Source organism: Carcharhinus amblyrhynchos, chromosome 3 (assembly GCF_965287045.1).
Source record: "Carcharhinus amblyrhynchos chromosome 3, sCarAmb.v2.hapA, whole genome shotgun sequence".
Taxonomy (NCBI): domain Eukaryota; kingdom Metazoa; phylum Chordata; class Chondrichthyes; order Carcharhiniformes; family Carcharhinidae; genus Carcharhinus; species Carcharhinus amblyrhynchos.
Window position 1 is genome coordinate 78,459,194 of NC_137326.1, and position 20,487 is coordinate 78,479,680.

The window sequence follows — 20,487 nt, forward strand, 5'->3', positions numbered from 1 at the left end:
GTAATCCTTGCAATGGTGCTCTCACCTGGCATTAAATGGGGACTTAGACCAGTGACAAAGCAATGGTAATTCATGTCGAAGTCAGGTTGGTTGTGGCTTGGAGATGGTGTTCCCATTATATTGATGTTTTTCTCCCTCCTGGAGATGTTTACCATCTCCCTTTGCACGATGTCAACTTGTAAAGTTATTCAATTCAGGTTCTGGCCATGACATGGACAGCTACAGAATTGGAGGAGTTGTAAGTGAAGCTAAACAATGGAACCTTGAGTAAACAACTTCACTGCCAAACCGAAGGCCACTGATGATGCAACTGAAGTTGGGTGGGCCAAGGATGTTACTCTGAGGAAACCCTGCAGTGGTGGCTGAAGCTGTGCCGAGAACACCTTCTGCATCAGGCACTGCTAAGGTCACATTAATGATATGTGGCAATAAGAAACAAGTAAATGTGGTTAACTTATATTAACCAAACAAAATACCAATCTAAGAAATTGTTTTTGACATAATACAACAGCACAGGATCAAAAGATAAGTGCATTTTCAATACCTATTACTATATTTCTGTCCAGTCCAACACATTTCATATAAAGTATCAGCACCACCACTACTGTAAAGGTTGATTTAGATCCATTACTTTATTTGCTTATGAACAGACAAGGTGGTGGCATTGCCAATTCAGCAACACACAACATAAAAAGCGTCACTCACATCGACATTCTAGCTGTGGAACATCGAAATGTCAGAGATATCAGCTAGCTCAGATTAAGACAGCCATGGTAAACATTGTGCAGCCAACATTCTGCATTTGTCTGAACCTTCCGCATTAAAAATATAACTTTGGCCATAGTCCCGCTTATGTTGCCATTGCGTACGGTGATTCAATTCTCTCCTACTGGCAGCATGACATGCCTCCCATTTCTACACTCTCTCATTGTTCATGCCACTTTGATGAGCCACGCTTCCACAGTTCCAAGGTCTGCTTCGCCTTTGTCCCCTTTGCTCCCTCGTGCACTGCACTCGACAAACTCAATTTTCATCGGTGCCTGGGAGAAATCAAACTCCTTTCCCTTCTTCCCCAGAGGCAACACACTCCCAGTGCCAGATCCGTCCAGAGATTTTGGCGCACCAGAGCGAATCATCCTCAGGGTGTTCCTGTGGGTGAGAGAAGATAAAACTGCAAAGTAACAACTAGAGGCCTAAAAGAGACAAAACAAACCTCGTAATTCATTTGCTCTTCACTGAGATTTCTAACAGTGCACTTGCAAATGCAGTCAGTGTCAGACATTTTATAATCACAAGAAAGGTTCAGACACACTATGGATTTAGTTCTTAAATAAATGAGTACTAAGACTTTAATGCCAGTGACAGGTGCATATATATGTTGACATGCACCATTTTTAAAGTTGCATTTTATAAATCAACTGCATGGAAAATCTACTTCTCTAGCTGCTGTCCTCTCTCCACTGTAAATATCTTACAGTTAAGATTAAATGAATTCAGATTGTCAATTTATACACATATTACAAATGAGTGCATAATTTATCAGTTTTAAAGCACCATTATTTTGCTAATATTGCCTGAAAATGTAACCTCGTTTGGTATTTCCAATGGTGAGATTTGCTGACTATCTTGGCCCTAATTTGTGATTTCAACTAGCACCACATTTTTAAATAAGATCCAACATACCGACCATAATAAACTAAGAAGCTGCAGATGCACTTGTGTTCAGCATAGATGTTTAAAATCAGGAAAGTTTATTTATATGAAAGATTTTAGAAATATTTACCAGGATTCACTGAAATTCGTGTTTTGAGATGATGAATAAATATGCACAATACTATTGGTCAAATAACAGTTGTTCTCTGCAGGTTAATCCAATATTACGATGACATTTCCTCATTTGAAAATGGAGTGTAGATCTACTTTGGAAGGAGATTTGACTTGCTTTATATCACCATTTTAGACATATGTCAGGTTGTACTGAGTGTACAAAGTGGTTTCACGTTGTACTGACACCGCAATGTATCTGTGTTAAACAATCCAGGATGGCAATAATGACATTTAACATTGCTCCAGAAACAGAAGGATAATCTTAACCCAGCACACCCACAGTAAATTGGGACTGTATTCTTTGGAGTTTAGAAAAATGAAAGGTGATCTCATTGAAACTTACAAGAATTGGAAGGAGTTTGATAAAGTGGGCAGAGATAATTGATTGGGGCGTCTAAAACACAGGGGCCATGTCTCAGGATAAAGGGCCAATTATTTTGGATCGAGACAAGGGAGAATTCTCTGTAAATCTTTGGAATTCTCAATCCGAGGGGGTTGTGGACACTCCACCGTTAAAACACCTTTAAGGTTGAGATAGACAGATTTTTGATCTCTCAGGGATTCATGGGGCTGTGGGGAGGGGGGGCAGGCTGAAGCCCAACATTACCAATGATTGTGTTGAATGGTGGAGGAGGCTGTATAGTTTCTGCTCTTATTTTGTACATTCAGGGTGAAATCCGTTTAATATTCCACTTGATGGGTACTTTATGGAGCTGCTTTGAGACAGACTCTGTAGTGGCAACTGTATGGCACCTTTGGTGGTCAGCTGACCTTCACAGAGCTGTAAAAGACACCAATAAGACACTTTACAAAGAACAACACAGCATGAGAAACAGGCCCTTCGGCCCAACGAGCCCACGCCACCATTTTAACATTATGAGTGCCCTCCTCTACCCATGACCTTTGTCTACACTTATCGGGGAAGATTGAGGGAAGACTAATTTTGGGATAATTTGTTACACCAATCAGCCTAAGAGCACGTTTTTGGGATGTGGGAGGAAACCGGAGCACCTGGAGAAAACCCGCGCAATCAATTTAATGTGCAGTGAGCCCAGGCTCTTTACTACTCCTAATTTTAAGTTGTCTCAAATAGTAATTTGGATGAAGCTTACACTTTTGCAATGGAAGGAACTGCTGCTTCACAAAAAAGCTAAAGTCACATATAACTTCTAGAAGCTGCAGACAGAAATGGAGCACCTCACTGTTTAAAATTTATTCCACAAAACTATTTGGGTATAGCTGTGGCTCTGAGTGCTTTTACTTTAAGCTGTTAAAAATATTCAATTTTAAGATGCTGCAAACACCACACTGTCTTCTAAGGAGTTTCTTATGAAATCCAGCCAGAGATCCCAAGTTCACTGCTCACAGATAGGAGGCCTCACTCAATGTTTCCCTCCCAAACTGGCAACAGAAAATAAAGATATAATTCTGAATTATAAAGCCCTCCTTGGTTAGTGTGCACTCCAACAGCTGCACCTTGCAAGAACCAGACACTTACAGTTCCTTTTCCAACTGCTGTTGAATTAATTTTGCAGATTTGGCCATGGTCACATCTGAAATTCAACAAAACAAAATTACAATCCCACCCAAATTGTTGTGCACACAAACTATTTCATTTGTGTGAGAGCCAAAATCCAAATATTGCTTCAGAAACCTCTACAGATAGACCACACAGCAACTTTGATGTTCACATTTATAACTATCAGCCAAAGCTAATAACTTCACCTTTCTAGTTTTTGTGCGATTTCAAGATAAATATTCTTTAAACTATTGAAACAGATAGACACTAGACTTAAGTTTTACATACCTCACAGTGCCAGGAATCTGAGTTTGATTCTAGCCTTGGGGGACTGGCTGTGTGGAGTTTGCACATTCTCCCCGTGGGTTTCCTCCCACACCAAAGATGTGCAGATAGGTTGAATGGCCATGCTAAATTGTCCCTTAGCGTCAGGGGGATTGGCAGAGTAAATATGCGGGGTTACAGGGATAGGGCCTGGGTGGGATTGTTGTTGGTGCAGATTTGATGGGCCGAATGGCCCCCTTCTGCACTGCAGGGGTTCCATGATCTGGATTTACAACGCCGTCCTCAAAATTGATAGCTTCAGGTGTGTCAAAGTTCACGAATGGCAGCTAGCAAATATCTTTCTGATTTACCTCAATATACAGCAGAGACAGAGCACCTTCAATATGCAGAACTGAAGTATCTCTCTAACCCCACAGCAAAACACAGAACTAAGATCCTTCCCAAACTCAAATTCTCACATCTGTACATTATATCAACATGGAAACAATCTACAATGTACTCAATCATCATGCCAGGCCTCTCGCACAACAATTAGATTAACTCCAACACTGAACTACGACCGCAATCCCAGCCATGAGAGTCAAAAAAAGGACAACCTTCACGTTACCTTGCTTGTTGCAGGCTATTAGGAGTGGAGGTGCATTCTTCACAATCACAGCATCAGTTAGCAACATGTAGAGGAACTCAGCAACATCCTTCACTTCTTTTTGAAATGACACACTGTCCACTACAAAAACAATACCTCTGTGGAAAGATACAGAATTATGTCCAGTGTTATGTTGTCATGAATCCTCAACATTTTATTTTACAATTCTGCTTCTAATCCTAAAGGATCCAATTTCTTGTTATTGTTACATATTAAATAAAGTACAATTAGTATAAATATATGCACCAACACCCCCCTCCCTGGCAAACAAACAAAAGTCAGAGTGAGGCAGGTAAAGCTGGTGTTAAATAGGCAGACTACTTTAATAGTTCACTGATTGGTAATATTGCTGGGAACTGCCTCCAATGGGGAAAATAGGATTAGCCACACTATTTGTAAATGCACCAGCTCAAAGAAACAACTTTTATTTTTAACATGGTCCTAAAACCTCTGCTTGAAAAACAGGTGGACTATACCTTCCATACCACTTCCCCCCCTCCCCAGATCATGTCAGCTCGCAGTGGACACTTGGTCACTGACCCTGGTTGCCAATCTGATGAGAACTTTGAAACAAGCCTCATCCTTCGACGATGGAGCAAAGGATCCTGAAAATTTCTTCTGAGATGTAAATTGGAGAGGGGATGGAAAAGCTTGTGCTCAATCTGTTAGAGATGGTACGTTAAACATGAGGGTTAAGCAAATACATTTGGTTATTTTATAGCCTGACATCTCAGTATGCCTTAGATGACCTCACCATTATAGATTGCTCTGAAAGGTTAGCCTCTTTCACCACCTTAAGTAAGAGAGGGAAACCAGGGAATTATAGACCAGTTACTGTTGCTGGAAAATTGCTAGAATATGTAACTAAAGATAGCAGGATGGTAAAGCTTGACATTTTTCAAGTGTTCAGAGCCAACATGGATTTGTAAAGCGCATCAACAAAATATTGCAGATGCTGTAATCTGATACAATGTCTGTGGTTATTATTTATATGAAATTCCAGAAGGCATTTGATAAGGTCCCCCACAAGAGACTGTTTAGCTGAAGTTGAAGTTCATGGGATTGAAGGCAAATTGCTGACCCGGTTAGAAAACTGAGAGGCAGGAGTGAAATTGGGGATAATTGCCCCTCCCTAATTGGCCTTTAATTAAATAGTTTGCTCAGTCAGTTCAGAGGTCGTTTCAAAGTCAACCACATTGCTATTTCTGATCTCTATCTGCATTCCCCCTGCTTGCCTCCGAATCACTGATATCCTGTGCCTCGGTTACCTAGGCACCTCTCACCCCAAATTTTTCTGCCTCTCCACATACTTCTCCTTCTGCAAGACCCTTCTGAAAGCTCACCTTTGAGCCTTAACCTCCTTATACAGCCTTCCTTCTCAGCATCCATTTTAATGAACTGCCTTAAGCCAGTTTTCCAAATTGAATATACTATATAACTAAATCTGAGCTGCTGCTAATTGTAATTGCAAATTACTACTTCAGATCTGAGCATTACTCACTATCCTTGTTCACGGAGATCAGATATTTTAAAAACACAAATTGAATTTTGCGGATTCAGAGTCCGTTGAGCAAAAAGACTGAAATTTCAGCAGTAAAATTTGCTGCTTAAATAACTCTTTAAATGACCATGGCGATATTCGTGACAACATCCCTATGTCGTATCACCACGGCATGAAGTTAACCCACTTCCACACCAACCATAAACAAGTGTTTTGAGAAGTTTCTACCACAGCTTTACAATATAAAGCACAGTCCTGTCCTGTCACCTGGCATCACCCTTGTGTTTCTCCAGATACTGAAGACGCAGACTCTCATGCCCAGGGAGATCATACAAAGCAACTGCAGGGCCCTGTGAGAAGAGATACAAAGTCAATGGTTTCCTCAATGCTTTATCTTATCTTCAGTTCCTGAGGGCCTGCTTGGCTAGCCCTGTAACAAACTCCACAACGTCTCAGATGCAGCTGGATTTTTTTTCCATTTTTGATGCTAGGCTGGTACCATTCCAAGAATTTGAACAAGGAAAGGAATATAATATCTTAAGCACAAAATATTCAGAGAGTTGGAATGCAAGGAAGCCTTGAACTTGTGCACTAAAGACTTAGAATCAGCAACGTAAACCAGTGCATTATGATGGTAGCCTATTATTTAAACCCACTTCTCATTTAACTACATATTCAACAGAAATAGTTTAGCCATCATATAATATGCATATGAAAATTCTCCTTTAACTGTCAGCCCACTCTAAGCTTTTTTGCCTTGGTGTGAGATTTAATCTTTATTGGTTGAGAGGTGAAAGCACCGCCAACTGACCAAAACCAAATCAACAATAACCAAAGGACTCAGAGGTGCACACCTTTGGATAAGATGTTCATCTGAGGCCCTTTCAGTTTGCTCTCTAGTGAATCCCTACCCTATAACATCAAGAACAGACTAACTGGCATTTTCTCACTTGCTGTTCGTGAGACCTGCTGATATGCAAAACGATTGCCGTTTTTGCGTGCCTAAGAACAGACCTGAACAGACATCAATCTCAGGATGCATTTCTAAGGAATTTGCGACCTTCAAGGTGCTGGGGTGTTTCTGACATATAAGATGAGGTGCTATATAAATGCAAATATTTCACAACATCTTCAAAAGAAATAGAAACACATTGAGGGAGAGTGATCTCTCTTTGCACTCGAACCAAAATTATACAAGGGAAAGTAAAAAAATGCTTTGAATAACCAATAACAAGTGCTTATTATTTCATAGAAAGTGATTAATATAATGGAACTTCAAGGGTTTTTCCTTCCACATTGTTTGAGTGGGCAACAACACTTAAACCATCATGTACTCGTGAATACCAACAAGAGAAATCAATCATCATGACATTCATTTTCTTCAAACGTGTTTTTACATTTTGGCAACATCAAGATCATTCTTGCTTGTCCATTACCCAATACTGTAGGTATTAAAGCACAAGAAAGGCATCATATTTTTATCTCTTCCTCCTCCCACTGTTAAGAACCAAGGGCCATCTTAGAGAACCAGACGGATCAATTAGTTATTTCAATAAATATAGAGGCAGAGGTTCATTACCACATCTGTACCTTGTCATTTCTAACCCTGTACAATGCAGAGTTACTGGTAATGGACGTGTGTGTCACCTTAAACTTCCCGGACAATAACTGAAACGAGAAAGAAGAGTTGTCAGAGGAGTTGCAATGTTATGGGCCCTAAGTTCTTTATTTTACATGTTCTCATTCTGAATTAAGAGTTGTAATCGATTAATCCTAGGCAAACAAGTTTATTCCAAGCTCTTCTCTTGGAAGTGATTTCAAGTGTACAAGAAAACTCCCAGAAAATAACAGTCAAATGTCTACAGCTCCCTGCAACTGACTTTTCCACAGGGTTCTGCCCTTCAGCCTGAACAGACATCAATCTCAGGATGCATTCACTCAGAGCTCACTTTGATAACTTTCAAGAGGGACATAACTCTACCTTATCAGTGAAATATTACACTGCCCTCATTATTACCCGACTTACTACAGGCCAACTCACAGGAGCCCTGCTGGAAAAGTTTGTGTACAATAGTAAAAAACAAAATCTTACTTCAAGAAATGACTCAAAAATCCCCATTGAAATATAATCTGGCAACATTTTTATCTCAATATTTAACATTGATACTGCAAATATTTACATGGGCAGTTACATCTTGTAGAAATTTTTGCAACCAAATCATATGGTGTTTGGGGAAAGGATTCTGCCAATTCCAACCACCACCCCCACCTCCCCATGACTAAGATTTCAAAATAAGCTTTTAAACAAGGCATAGATTCAACAAGTTACATGTTCCATAATGGCATTATGTACACCCACTGAAATAGATTTTAATGCCTTCCTTAAAAGTTTCTCAGCCTCTCCCAAAATCTTGGGCTTAGGGCATCCCTAATTATCCTTGAGATAGCGGTGGTGAGCTGCCTTCTTGAATTGCTGCAGTCTGTGGTGTAGGTACATCCACAATGCTGTTGGGAGGGAGTTTCAGGAATGTAACCCAGTGACAGAACAGCAATATATTTCCAAGTCAGGATGGTAAGTAACTTGGAGTGGTTCCCATGTGTCTGCTGTCTTTGTCTAGATGGTAGTTGGTTTGGAAGGTGCTACCTAAAAAGCCTTCGGTGAGTTCCTGCAGTGCATCATGTAGACGTATACATGGCTGCCACTGTTCAGTGGTGGTGAAAGAAGCAAATCTTTGTGACTGGGATGCCAATCAAGCAGGCTGCTTTGTCCTCGATGATTTAAAGTGTTGTTGGAGTTGCACTCATGCAGGCAAATAGAGTATTCCATTACACTTCTGACTTGTGCCTCATAGATGGGGGACAGCATTTGAAGAGTTAGGAGGTGAGTTACTTGCCACTAGAACTGAACATTTAGTTGCTGGCAGTAATTCCAGTTCATGCAGCTCACGTGGTTTCCTAGGATGCGTCAACTGCACTTAATCCAGCCAAACAATAGAACAAGATTAAATTTCACTTTTTTTGAGATAAATTCCAAAAGCTTTATTCAGGCAAACAAAAACTCTTCAGTAGGAAGGAAAAAAAACACAGACTGAAAGCTTGAGAAGCAATCTTCAGCTAACCAGCCTAACTGGAAAGTATAAAGATTGGAGCCACCACCTGCTTTCTGCCCCAACAGATTTCACTTCTTTACACCTTTCCTGATCTAACTTTACTTTTCCTCATCCTAACCTCTTATTTTCAGTCAAATTTTGCGAGCAATCCAGAAGCTTCCACCAAGATTGTGAAACGCAGAATGCATTCAAAAGAGAAAAAAAACATGCATTTTCAAGAACCAATCCCTCTTTTCAAAAGGTATAAACCAGAGATTCTTTATCAACTGATACCCCAAATGAGAAATGCAAAGCCATGGCCTCTTGCCCCACAGTTGACAGACATGGGGATACAGAGAGTGGTTTATCCAGGGAATATCTTCACGTCTGAGATTCAACAGAAGACCCACAGAAGCAGCTTTTTCAACTGATGCTACAATAGTTGATCAGGAGAAGCCATGCCCTGCTGCACATTCCTTTCTCCTGGTCTGGCCTCAAATGTTCTGCCAAACTCCAGGTTTGCTTTTGACAGAGACAATACCATAGAATTCCTACAGTGCAGGAAGTTACCATTTAGTCAATTGAGTCTGCACAGAGACAGAGACAGACATACGGGGGTGCTGTCTTTCAGATGAGATGTTAAACAAAGGTGCCACCTGCCGCTCAAGTGGATCTAAAAGATCCTATAGCACTATTCTGAAGATCATGAAGATTATCGCCAATGTGCTGGTTAACTATCCCCCAAAACATCACAAAAAAACAGACTGCTGTCTGTGACAGTTTGCTGAGTGCAAATTTGTCATTTTTCTTACATTTCCAAAGAGACTATGCTTCAAAACATATGTCATTAGCTATCAATCACTTTCAAATGCTTGATAACCGTGAAAGATGCTGTGTCAACGTAAGTCTGTCTTTCCACGTAAAAGCAAATTCATCAGAGATCGCATATACTGTAATGATTTTAAGGGCACAAGTGTAAATACAGCCCAGTCCACATGGACATCATGAATTTAGTCAGTCTATACAAACCTCTTCCCAGGCTTTTATTCATTAGTCTGAGATTGAGCCTCGAGGAGAGATTTGGTCTCCTAATTTGAAAAGAAGTTGTAATTGCGTTAGAAACAGCGCAGAGAAGATTCACTCAACTCCTGCCTGGGATGAGCGGTTTATGTTTATTTTATGAATGAAGGTTGAACAGATTTGGTCCAAACCCATTGCATTTTTAGAAGAATGAGAAGTGATTCTACTGAAACATTTCAGATCCTGAGTGATTTGATAGGACGGATAACAGGAGAATGTGCCAATTGTGGGAGAGAATAGAACCAGGGTAGACAGTTTAAGAATAAGAGGTTTTCTGTTTAAGAATAAGAGGTTTTCTGTTTAAGAATAAGAGGTTTTCTGTTTAAGAATAAGAGGTTTTCTGTTTAAGAATAAGAGGTTTTCTGTTTAAGAATAAGAGGTTTTCTGTTTAAGATGGATCGTTAATCTGTGGAATTCTCTTCCCCAGAAAGCAGAGGAGACTAGGTCATTGAATTTATTCAAGGCCAGATTAGACAGATGTTGATAGCTGATAGCTAATTAAGATTGAGGCCACAATCAGATCAGCCATGATCTTATTGAATGGCAGAGTAGGTTCAAAGGGCTGAATGGCCTACTCCTGCTCCAATGTTGCTCAGAGTTAAAGCACACAGGAGAATGGGGAGGATAAACATTTAAAATAATGTATAGTTTTAATAGGTTTAATTTAATGTTTCTATACCTGGACGGGAGCTATAGTTAGATTTTATGCTGATCAAAAGTGTGTGTGTGGAGGTTTGTTTCAATTCCAGCTGAGATAATGTGTTTAGAAAGCTATGGCATAAAGAAAGATAGTTGCTTAGCAACTAGAGGGGCACTGTAAGGGGAGCAGAAGCTTATTTCATTGTTTAATTTTAGCTAAAAGCTAGTAGTTGGGGGCAGACATTAAACAACTCCCTCTCCGCTCTGCCAGAAGATTAAAGAACTAAGGTCTTTTAGCTTTGCCATAAAAAAAGTCCTATGATAGAGTTATGGTTGAAACAGCCATTGCCAAAAATCTAAAGAGCAACTAGTTAAGAAACTAGAGAAATGGAGGAAAGTTTCCAAAAGATCTGAAGTAAATGGGAACAAAGAATAAACTGGGAAATAGAACATGATTCTGTTCAGAGACAAATGATGAAGCTGAGAAGAAATCAATTGGTGAGGATACTCGAGAAAAGGTTTTCTAAAAATATTCCTAAAGTTTGAAATGTCTTACTATGTCTATAAATAAATTATAATGTACTGACTGGATATCAGAATTGGTATAACAGTGAAAACCTGAAAGGGTTAATCCAAAATCTTTGCATGGATTTAAAGCTAAAAGTGGAGTGGATGCTCAAGTCATACACGTCTTTTGGTCAACATGAACTGGATTTTTTGGAATGTGAATTGCTAAACAAACGTATTCAAAGTGAATGAGAGAAGATTCTTGGGTGGAGTTGCCCTCATATGACAACCATCTGGGGGGATTGAGGGGAAATCTGCAAATACTAACTTTGTGAGCTAATGAGATCTTTGTAGTTTCAAATAGACTTCATCATCCATGTTAAACTTCAAATCTGTATGTAATTGTTAAGCTAAAGGAGGAGCAAAGGAGTAACATATAATCCACTTTTAATGTTTAATAAATGTTTCTTTCTTGTTAAAACTAATTAGTGGTCCTTTGACTCTGTTCCTCCATGTCTGATAAAACAGTTAAGATCTTTTGAGCCAGGGTTCTATACTGGGACCTTCACATCAACTTTGGTTGTGTTACAATCTCAGTTGATGGAATAAATAATCACTTTCATCAAGAAACTGACATTCCTCATCTTCACAACTACAAAACTTCACATCATTGTGAAGAGCAGTCCAAGCAAGGCATACAAAACAATGCTTCACCACATATTCTTCATAGCTGTCTACGAAACAACACCATTTTCTCAGTTAGAGGAGCAAGTCTTTCAGTTCTGCTGCAGGATTAATTCACAGGTGTAAAGGGAAAACAGGAATGCTGCAAGACTGTATATGGAACTTGATTGATAACTCTCAACAGGAGAATTCAGGGCAAGCACCAGGAAGGAAGTAAAATTGAAGGAGGTCATTACAAAAAGCTTAGTCACCACTCAGAGGTAATGAGGATTAGGAAGATTACTGATTCTTTCAATTAGGAATGGTATGTAGTGCAGCAAAAACCTGAAAAAGGTCAAGGGAACTGATTTGATAGAAATAATGTTGTTAAAGAGCCTGGAAGAGACTTACCCGACAGCACAGAAGAGTCTTCCCAGAATCACACAAACCAGTCAAAAGCACTGCTCGGCGACTGCTTTTTCTGCTTCTCAACAGGACAAAAAGAACTGGCAAACAAAACAGGAAACATGGTTTAGCAATAAACCCACTAAATTATAGGAACAGGATTAGGGCAGTTACCCCCCTGAGCTTGTTCGACTATTTAATGAGATCATTGCCAATTGGTGATCTAACTCCATACAACCTTGTTGCCCCATAACCCTTCATACCTTTAATAATAAGTTATGGATTTAAAATTAACAACTGACCCATAGTCAACTGCTATTTGTTGGAGAGTTCCGAGTTTTCCTTCCCTTTGGTAGCAGTGTTCCCTGAATATAATCCCAAAAAGTCTGCCTCAAATGTATCACTACAACAAGCTGCATTTTGACATCACGTTAGCTCAGGCATTTCACTGGAGTACCATCAAACAAAATAGATCACTGAGCCACAGGGTCGAAAACCATTGGGTCAAAGGCCACCTTAAAAGAGGGAGAGGTTGGATAGTTTAGAGAGGGCATACCAAAGGGAGAAATTCAACTAGAGGAGAAATTCAAATCAGGGATCTTCAGAAGGCCAGAATTGGGGCGAGTGTGTGTGTGTGTGTGTGTGTGTGTGTGTCAGAGGGATTTGAAACCAGAGATGAGAATTTTAGAATTGAGGCTTTGCTTAACTAGGAGACGGTGCAGGTCAGCAAACATAGGTGATAGATAACTTGGTGCAAGTTAGGACTAGGGCAGCAGCTTAGGATGACCTCCAGTTCACAAAGGGAAGTATGAGGGAGTCTAGCATTTCTACAATCAAATCTAGAGATAACACATATGAAATGAGAGCTTCAATAACAGGTGAATGAGGTAGCAGTGGAGACAATGTTTCAAAGGACAAAACTGTTAGTTTGAGCAATGACGTGGATACCTGGCTGGAATTTTATTTCATTTCAGGGTCAAATATGGCACTAAGGTTGCAAACAATCTGGTTTAGTCTCCAACACTAGGGGGAAGAGTGGAAGAGATTTGTGACAGGGACACAAGACAATGACTTTGGTCTTCTCAATACCTAACGGGAGGAAATTTCTGCTCATCCAGGATATTGGACAAGCATTCTGATTATTTTTTATAGTTGATGGAGAGGCCAACAGAAACGGTAGTGAAGTAGAGTCAAGTTTCATTATGTGGAAATTATGCTGTATTTTCAGATGATGTCACAAAGGGGTAACATATAGGTGAGAAATAGGAAGGTCAAAGATAATGTCTTGGAGACACTGAGGTGCAAGAGTAGAAAGTAACTGCAGGAGATGCTCTGACTATGACTGAATTAAAAAACAAAAATGGAATTAGGCAAGCACAGTCCCACCCAACTGAACAATAGTCCAGAGGCGTTGGAAAAAGATTATGTGGTCAACTCCATCAAAGACCATTATGCCCATTAATCCTAAATCCCTCAATCAGTGAACACAGTTTCTCTCCATTTACCCTCATTAAGTAACGTGAAAAAGGCTACCATGGGTCTTGCTCTTGCTGAAACAAATTAATATTCAGGCTTGATGTTCCCTTTTTAATAGCGAACTTCGACCAAATCAATCTTTAACCCAAATTTCAGGGAATACAGCCTTATCTCTGTATTTACTCCTCATACCTCCTGTAGTCCATGTAAGATTCTAACAGATTAATGCTGCACTCCCAAGGCCAATAGATCCTTTTTAACTTGTTGAGCCCAGAATTGCTGTGTTATAAATGTGGTCTAACCAGGCCTTTGTGTGGCAATAGCATAACTTCAAGCAGTCCGTTGCCTTTTTGTTTATTTTCTGCACCTGTGTGACATTTTATTGATCTATATGCCAAGTGTCTTTGTACATCAACTGCTTCTAGTTTTTTTACCATTTAGAAAGTACTCAGTTCATCTAAAATGGATGGCCAAACACTTGCTAATATTAGTACCTGGTTGTTTAACGTGTTAATATTTCAATGTAATTTTACGATTCCGTCCATGTTATTTGCAATGTCATCTATCTTTGTGTCATCAGCAAATTTGGATAAATGGCTTTCTATCCCACTACCTTTAGGATTTCACATTCTTTCTGTTTGTAGCACAGCTTGGTATGGCTCCTGCTCTGTTTAAGACCACAAGAAACTGCAAAGGGTCGTGGATGAAGCCCAGTCCGTCACTCAAACCAGCCTCCCATCCATTGACACTGTCTACATTTCCCGCTGCCTCGACGCACCATGGAGATATTCTCTTCCACCTTCTTCCATCGGGAAAAACATACAAAAGTCTGAGATCACATGCCAACTGACTTAAAAACAGCTTCTTCCCTGTTGTCGTCAGATATTTGAATGGACCTACCTCACACTTTCTCTATACCCTACTATGACAGTAACACTACATTCTGCACTCTCTTTTCCTTCCCTATGTACACTGTTTGTATTGCTGGCAAGAAACAATACTTTTCACTTTATACTAATGTGTGTGACAGGGCATGTATGGGGTGTCAGGGAGGGGTAGTACCATTGGTAGGGGAATATGTTGCATCCTTTCAGGGTGGTTTGTCCATCCTTTGTCCCCACCTGGCACTCAGCTCTCACCTGTGGCTCCCCATAGCTGTTTGCATGTGACAGCAGCCACACCCTGGGCAATAGCCTCAACAAGCCGGCTAAACCAGGCGAGCGTCACTGTTGGGTCTCAACCCTCGGTGAGATAGGGAGGTGTCTATCCCAGCATGTGAAGACAGAGTCCAGCGGATTGAGCGGACGAGACCAATGGAAGGTCCAACGGTCAAGTAGGTGATCTGTGCAAGCGTCGTGGAACGCAAAGAGCAGGACTAGACACAGAAAACGTCCTGGTCATCCACTGCGCTTCGTCCCACCTCCAGCCGTCTTGTCTTGCCGCTGGATCTAGATGGGAATTGGGAAGACAGAGTGAGGCTGACGCTGCGCAACTCTCCCTCACTTTAATCCAAATCAAGTGCTAGTTTTGACACCATCATGTGTCCCGTTCAACCCTCGAAGTCCTTTGGTGATAGGCGAGTGACGAAGCAGGTGTGGATACACTGGGAGCTGTAGTCACAGACCTGCATGCAGGCAGCTCAGGTCTAATGGTCGCTTTCTGCTGACCGAAGCAGCAATGGAACTCGTCTACCTGGGGGACTGAGCAGTCCTCTTCAGAAACACACTGCTCACCTCCGTAGAATGAGGAAGCGGCTAGAAAAGGTGTCCTAAACATTGCCTGCTTCACTAGACCCTGGCCAGTTTACTGTGGCTGGCGGGGATCCCATCTTGCGGTCAAACAAACAAAATAAAACACAAGGTGACACCGCTCACCATTGGCACTTGGAACTTGGGCACGCTTTTGGACAACCCTACAGCAGACAGACCAGAGAGAAGAACAGCCTTAGTTGCCAGTGAACTTGCAAAACACAACATTAACATTGCAGCCCTGAGCAAAATGCGTCTTGCCAACGTAAGTCAGTTGACTGAAACTGGAGGTGGATACATTTTTTTCTGGAGCGGTCACAGCAGCGATGAGCGTCGTGATGCTGGAGTTGGATTCGCTGTCAGGAGTCACCTTGTTCGGAAACTTGCTAGTCAACCCAAGGCTTATAACATTACAGCTTCCACTACAGAACAGAAGTCAAGCGACCCTGATCAGTGCCTATGCCCCCCACAATGAACAATCCAGACGAGATGAAAGACAAGTTGTACGAAAAACTAGACGCCCTACTATCAGCAGTGAGCAGTACCAACAAGCTGATCTTGCTTGGCAATTTCAATGCAAGAGTAGGGTGTGACTCTGCAATCTGGCAGGGAGTCATTGGGAGGCATGGAGTGGGCAAGTGTAACAGTAACGGCCTATTCTTAAAAGACGACATGAGAAGCACACGACCTCCTCATCACCAACACAACCTTCCATCTGCCTACCCGTAACAAGATGACCTCCTGGATGCACCCCCGCTCTAAGCACTGGCATCTTATCGACTACGTCATTGTCATGAGAAAAGACAGGCAGGACGTCAGAGTAACCAAGGCCATGTGTGGTGCTGACGGCTAGACAGATCACAGGCTCATTGTCTCCAAAATGAGGCTCCTCATCAGACCCAAGAGGCGACCACAAGGAAGCAAAGTTATGAAAAGAATCAATGCGGCCAAGCTAAAGAACCCCAGCATAGCTTCAGCACTGGCTGAAGACTTAAAAATCAAGCTTGCTGACCTACACCTCGCAGGCAGTGCTGAGGACGACTGGGAATGCTTCAGGGATGCTATCTATACATCTGCGCTGAAGATGCTCGGGCCCTCTACCCGCAAGCAGCATGATTGGTTCGATGACAATGATGAGGAGATACAGGCTCTACTTGTTGAAAAGCACCGTCTTCATCGGGCCTGTCAGAACGACCCATCTTCAGCTGCCAAGAAAAACGCTTTTACCAGTGCTCACAGGACAGTCCAGAACAAACTGCGTAAAATGCAGGATGCCTGGCTGAGCACCAAGGCAGATGAAATACAGGGATACACTGACAGAAACAACTTGAAACGGTTCTATGAAGCCCTCAACACTCTCTAAGGACTTCAATCTCTCAGGTGTTCACCCCTCCTGAGTACAGATGGTACAATTCTCATTACAGAGAAGGCTCAGATCCTGCAGAGATGGGCTCAACATTTTGAAGACATCCTCAACCAACCGTCATATATTAACAATGAGGCAATAGACAGAATTCCCCAGATTGATATCAACAGCGCCATGGATGACCCACCGGTAGTAGCTGAAGTCACAAAAGCTGTCAGCCAGCTATCCAGTGGCAAAGCCCCAGGGGCAGATGCCATACTTGCAAGAGATCTATAAAGCTGCTGGTCCTGCACTTATTGAGAAGCTCACCGAGTTGTTCCAGTCCTTTTGGAAGCAAAGATCCATTCCTCAGGAAAATTGTAGAGGTGTACGATGGAAGCATCTTTAAGAGGAAGGGCAATCGGCAAGTATGCAACAACCACCGAGGAATCTCACTGCTCTCTGTCGCAGGAAAAACCCTTGCAAGAGTCCTGCTAAATGGTCTGGTCACTCATCTGAAGCTGGGCCTGCTTCCAGAGTCACAGTGTGGCTTCCTCAAAGGTCGTGGGACTACTGACATGATTTTTGCTGTGCAGCAACTTCAGGAGAAGTGTCAGGAGCAGAATCACAAGCTCTACACAACCTTTGTTGACCTCGCAAAAGCCTTCAACACTAAGCCAAAAGGCCTGTGGAGGATCATGTCAAAGTTCGGCTGCCCCCGCCCCCCCCAAATTCATTCAGATGGTACGCCAGTTCCATAATGGCATGATGGCCAGAGTACTGGATGGCAGAGAATTTTCTGAGGCATTCCCAGTCACCAATGGCATCAAACAGGGCTGTGTGCTCACACCCACACTGTTCAGCGTGATGTTTACTGCCATGCTGAATGATGCCTTCCAGGACAGTGTTGTTGAAATCAGCCTCAAGTACAGAATGGATGAGAAGCTCTTCAACCTGAGGAGACTTCAAGCTATTACCAAAGTGAAAGAGACTGTTCCTGAGAGATTTCCTCTTTGCCGATGACTGTGCCCTGTGTGCTGGCTCAGAGCCAAAGATGCAAGGCAGTATGGACAAATTTTCCATGGTTTGAGACATCTCTGGACTCACCATCAACATTAAAAAGACCGAAGTCATGCACCAGCCTGCTCCTCATGCACCATACACAGAACCCAAAATCACAGTCAAATGGCAGAAACTACAGGCAGTGGACCAGTTCACTTATCTTGGCAGCACCCTCTCCCAAGCAGTGACTATTGATACAGAAGTTAACTGCAGAATAGCAAAGGCAAGTTCTGCTTTCGGTAGACTGCGCTCCACTGTATGGGAACGTCGAGGAATCAGCCCAGCAACAAAGCTGAAGGTCTACAGCGCCGTGGTACTCACTACCCTCCTGTATGCCTGTGAAACATGGACTGTGTATCAAAGGCATGCAAGACAGTTCAATCATTTCCACATGACTTGTCTTTGCAGAGTATTACGCATCCGATGGCGAGACTAAGTACCAGACACTGGAGTTCTCTCTAGAGCACGTCTACCATCAGTCCACACACTGCTGACAAGAGCGCAGACCTGGTGGGTAGGTCATGACATCTGTATGTCAGACGAGCACATATCCAAGCAGCTCCTTTTTGGGGAACGCTCTGCTGGAAGACACTCGCATGGAGGGCAGAAGAAACGTTTCAAAGGTACACTGAAGGCCTCCATGAAGTCGCATGACATTGACACAACTACCTGGAAAACGCTGGCCCAAAACCGCCCTACCTGGTGCTGCCTCATCCACAAAGGCTGTCAAGCTCACAAAGCAAGGTGTATTGCTGAAGCACAACTTAAGCACGAAGTGTGCAAGTCCAGAGCCACCAGTGCAACAACTACAGTGTCTACACAAGTCTGTCCAACACATGGCAGAACATATATTCCGTGCCCGAATTGGCCTGATCAGTCATCTTCGATCATACCACAACCAGCCTCAAAATGACTAATGGTGTTGAGGTCCTCATCGATGACGATGGACGAACAACAATATATGTGACAATAATAAAATCAAATCTTAGTAGACTGAATAGTTAAGGCTGCAACAGAGAATTAGAAACATTTTGTCACAGTCCAACATTATCAGCCCTGACTTGAATTCTGCTCTTTTGATCCCCACCTGCTTAACTTTGGATCACTCTTTCCATTTGTCGCATCCTCTTCAAACTCCGGGCTAGAAAGCAAAGGTCAAAGGGCAATGTTCAGTCCCAGCACATCACCTACTTCAAGTTGTATGAATACCAAGGCTCATTCATTTACTTCAGCAAAAGCAAGACTCATGATACCCTTTCACAAATTGTATGAATCCTAGTTCACATAAATGCAAATATGTGGATACATTTCATTCTGCGTATTTACATTATTCAAAGAGCAAACACTGGCCAGGCCACAAGAAGAGTGGCTTTTCTTTAAGTATTTTACATGGAATATTACTTTTGCCAAAGTTTGAAGATTACGATCAAGTAAACAATCTATGCTGACATAAAAGCAAAATACTGTGGATGCTGGGAATCTGAAATAGATACAGAACCGACCAAATACATTAACTCTGAATCTCTCTCCATGGATGCTGCCAGACCTTGAGTTTATCCAGCATTTTCTGAATCTATGTTGATACTTCAGAATCGGAATCATTAATACCATTTGGCCTACTGTCTGCACTGAATTTCTAAACAACCACTTCAGTGCAGGAAGAAGTCCCACAACATCAGGTTGAAGTCCAACCTGATTTGCAATCACAAGCTTTTGGCGCGCTGCTCCTTCATCAGATGAGTCATCCAATGCAGGCAGAAGAAATGCTACAGCATTTTCCAGATGAGAACACAGCCAACCACCTCAGGTGGACGTGGAAGATCAATTTGAAGAGAAAATAATTCTCCTGGCCAACATTTATCCTTCAATCAACAGCTAAAACAGACCATCTGGGCATTTATTTCATAACTATTAATGGAACTTTTCTGTACACAAATTGGCAGTTGTTTCAAACAATATTGCACTAGATCTAAGGCTCCTTAGGTCACTCTGAAAAATGAAAGATGAGAGATTAATAGAAGTTTTTCTTTCTGGCGGTGGGGGAGGGGGGGCTCCTGGAGACGTGTCCTGGACCCGCTGACACATGGCTGGACCTGGCTATCCTGGTCCAGCCCTGTCGCCGCTCTCCGACCCTTCAACTTCCTTACCGATGGTGACCAGCACCGCAACCAGCGCTACGACTACCCCGAGAACACTCGGATCCTGAAGCTGCAGCTCCCGGCGGATGGACTCCAGGTAAAGCTGCAAATTGGCCGCCGCCATCTTAGAGCCAGTGAGGCACCATGGGAAGTGGGTTTGGCCCGCACTGCATCATGGGAGGTGGACTCAGCCCGCGCTGCATCATGGGAGGTGGACTCAGCCCGCGCTGCACCATGGGAAGTGGACCTGGTCCGCGCTGCATCATGGGAGGTGGTCCCCTGCCCAGGCTGCATCGTGGAAAGGGGACTCGGCCCGCGCTGCATCATGGGAAGTGGACGCGACCCGCGCTGCATCATGGGAAATTGATCCCGGTCCGCGCTGCATCATGGGAGGTGGACCTGGCCGGCGCTGAATCATGGGAGATAGAGTTTGTTTGCTTTGCAGGCAGACTGAATCATGTTCTTTGAGTCTCGGTAGTACAGAATCAGACCATTTGCCCCATCGTGTCTGCACCGATTCTCCGAAACATTCTCCATCACGTACGCCACCCCATCCT

General features: G+C 42.4%; 1 protein-coding gene across 2 annotated transcripts; it reads right to left on the bottom strand.

Annotated features, from left to right (window-relative positions):
• Positions 1 to 607: 607 nt before the first annotated feature.
• srprb (SRP receptor subunit beta) lies at positions 608 to 20,107 on the bottom strand. Of its 2 annotated transcripts, XM_080185424.1 has the most exons (7): positions 19,940 to 20,104; positions 12,168 to 12,262; positions 7,369 to 7,446; positions 6,046 to 6,128; positions 4,239 to 4,375; positions 3,326 to 3,380; positions 608 to 1,149 (listed from the first exon to the last, which is right to left on the bottom strand). In XM_080185424.1, the coding sequence occupies exons 1-7, from the start codon at positions 20,052 to 20,054 to the stop codon at positions 933 to 935; spliced, it is 780 nt and encodes a 259-aa protein (XP_080041550.1). In that variant the 5' UTR covers positions 20,055 to 20,104; the 3' UTR covers positions 608 to 932. The 2 variants fall into 2 exon arrangements, with proteins under 2 accessions (XP_080041550.1, XP_080041551.1); XM_080185425.1 differs by lacking the exon at positions 7,369 to 7,446 and having other exon boundaries at positions 19,940 to 20,107.
• Between the last annotated feature and the right edge of the window lie 380 nt (positions 20,108 to 20,487).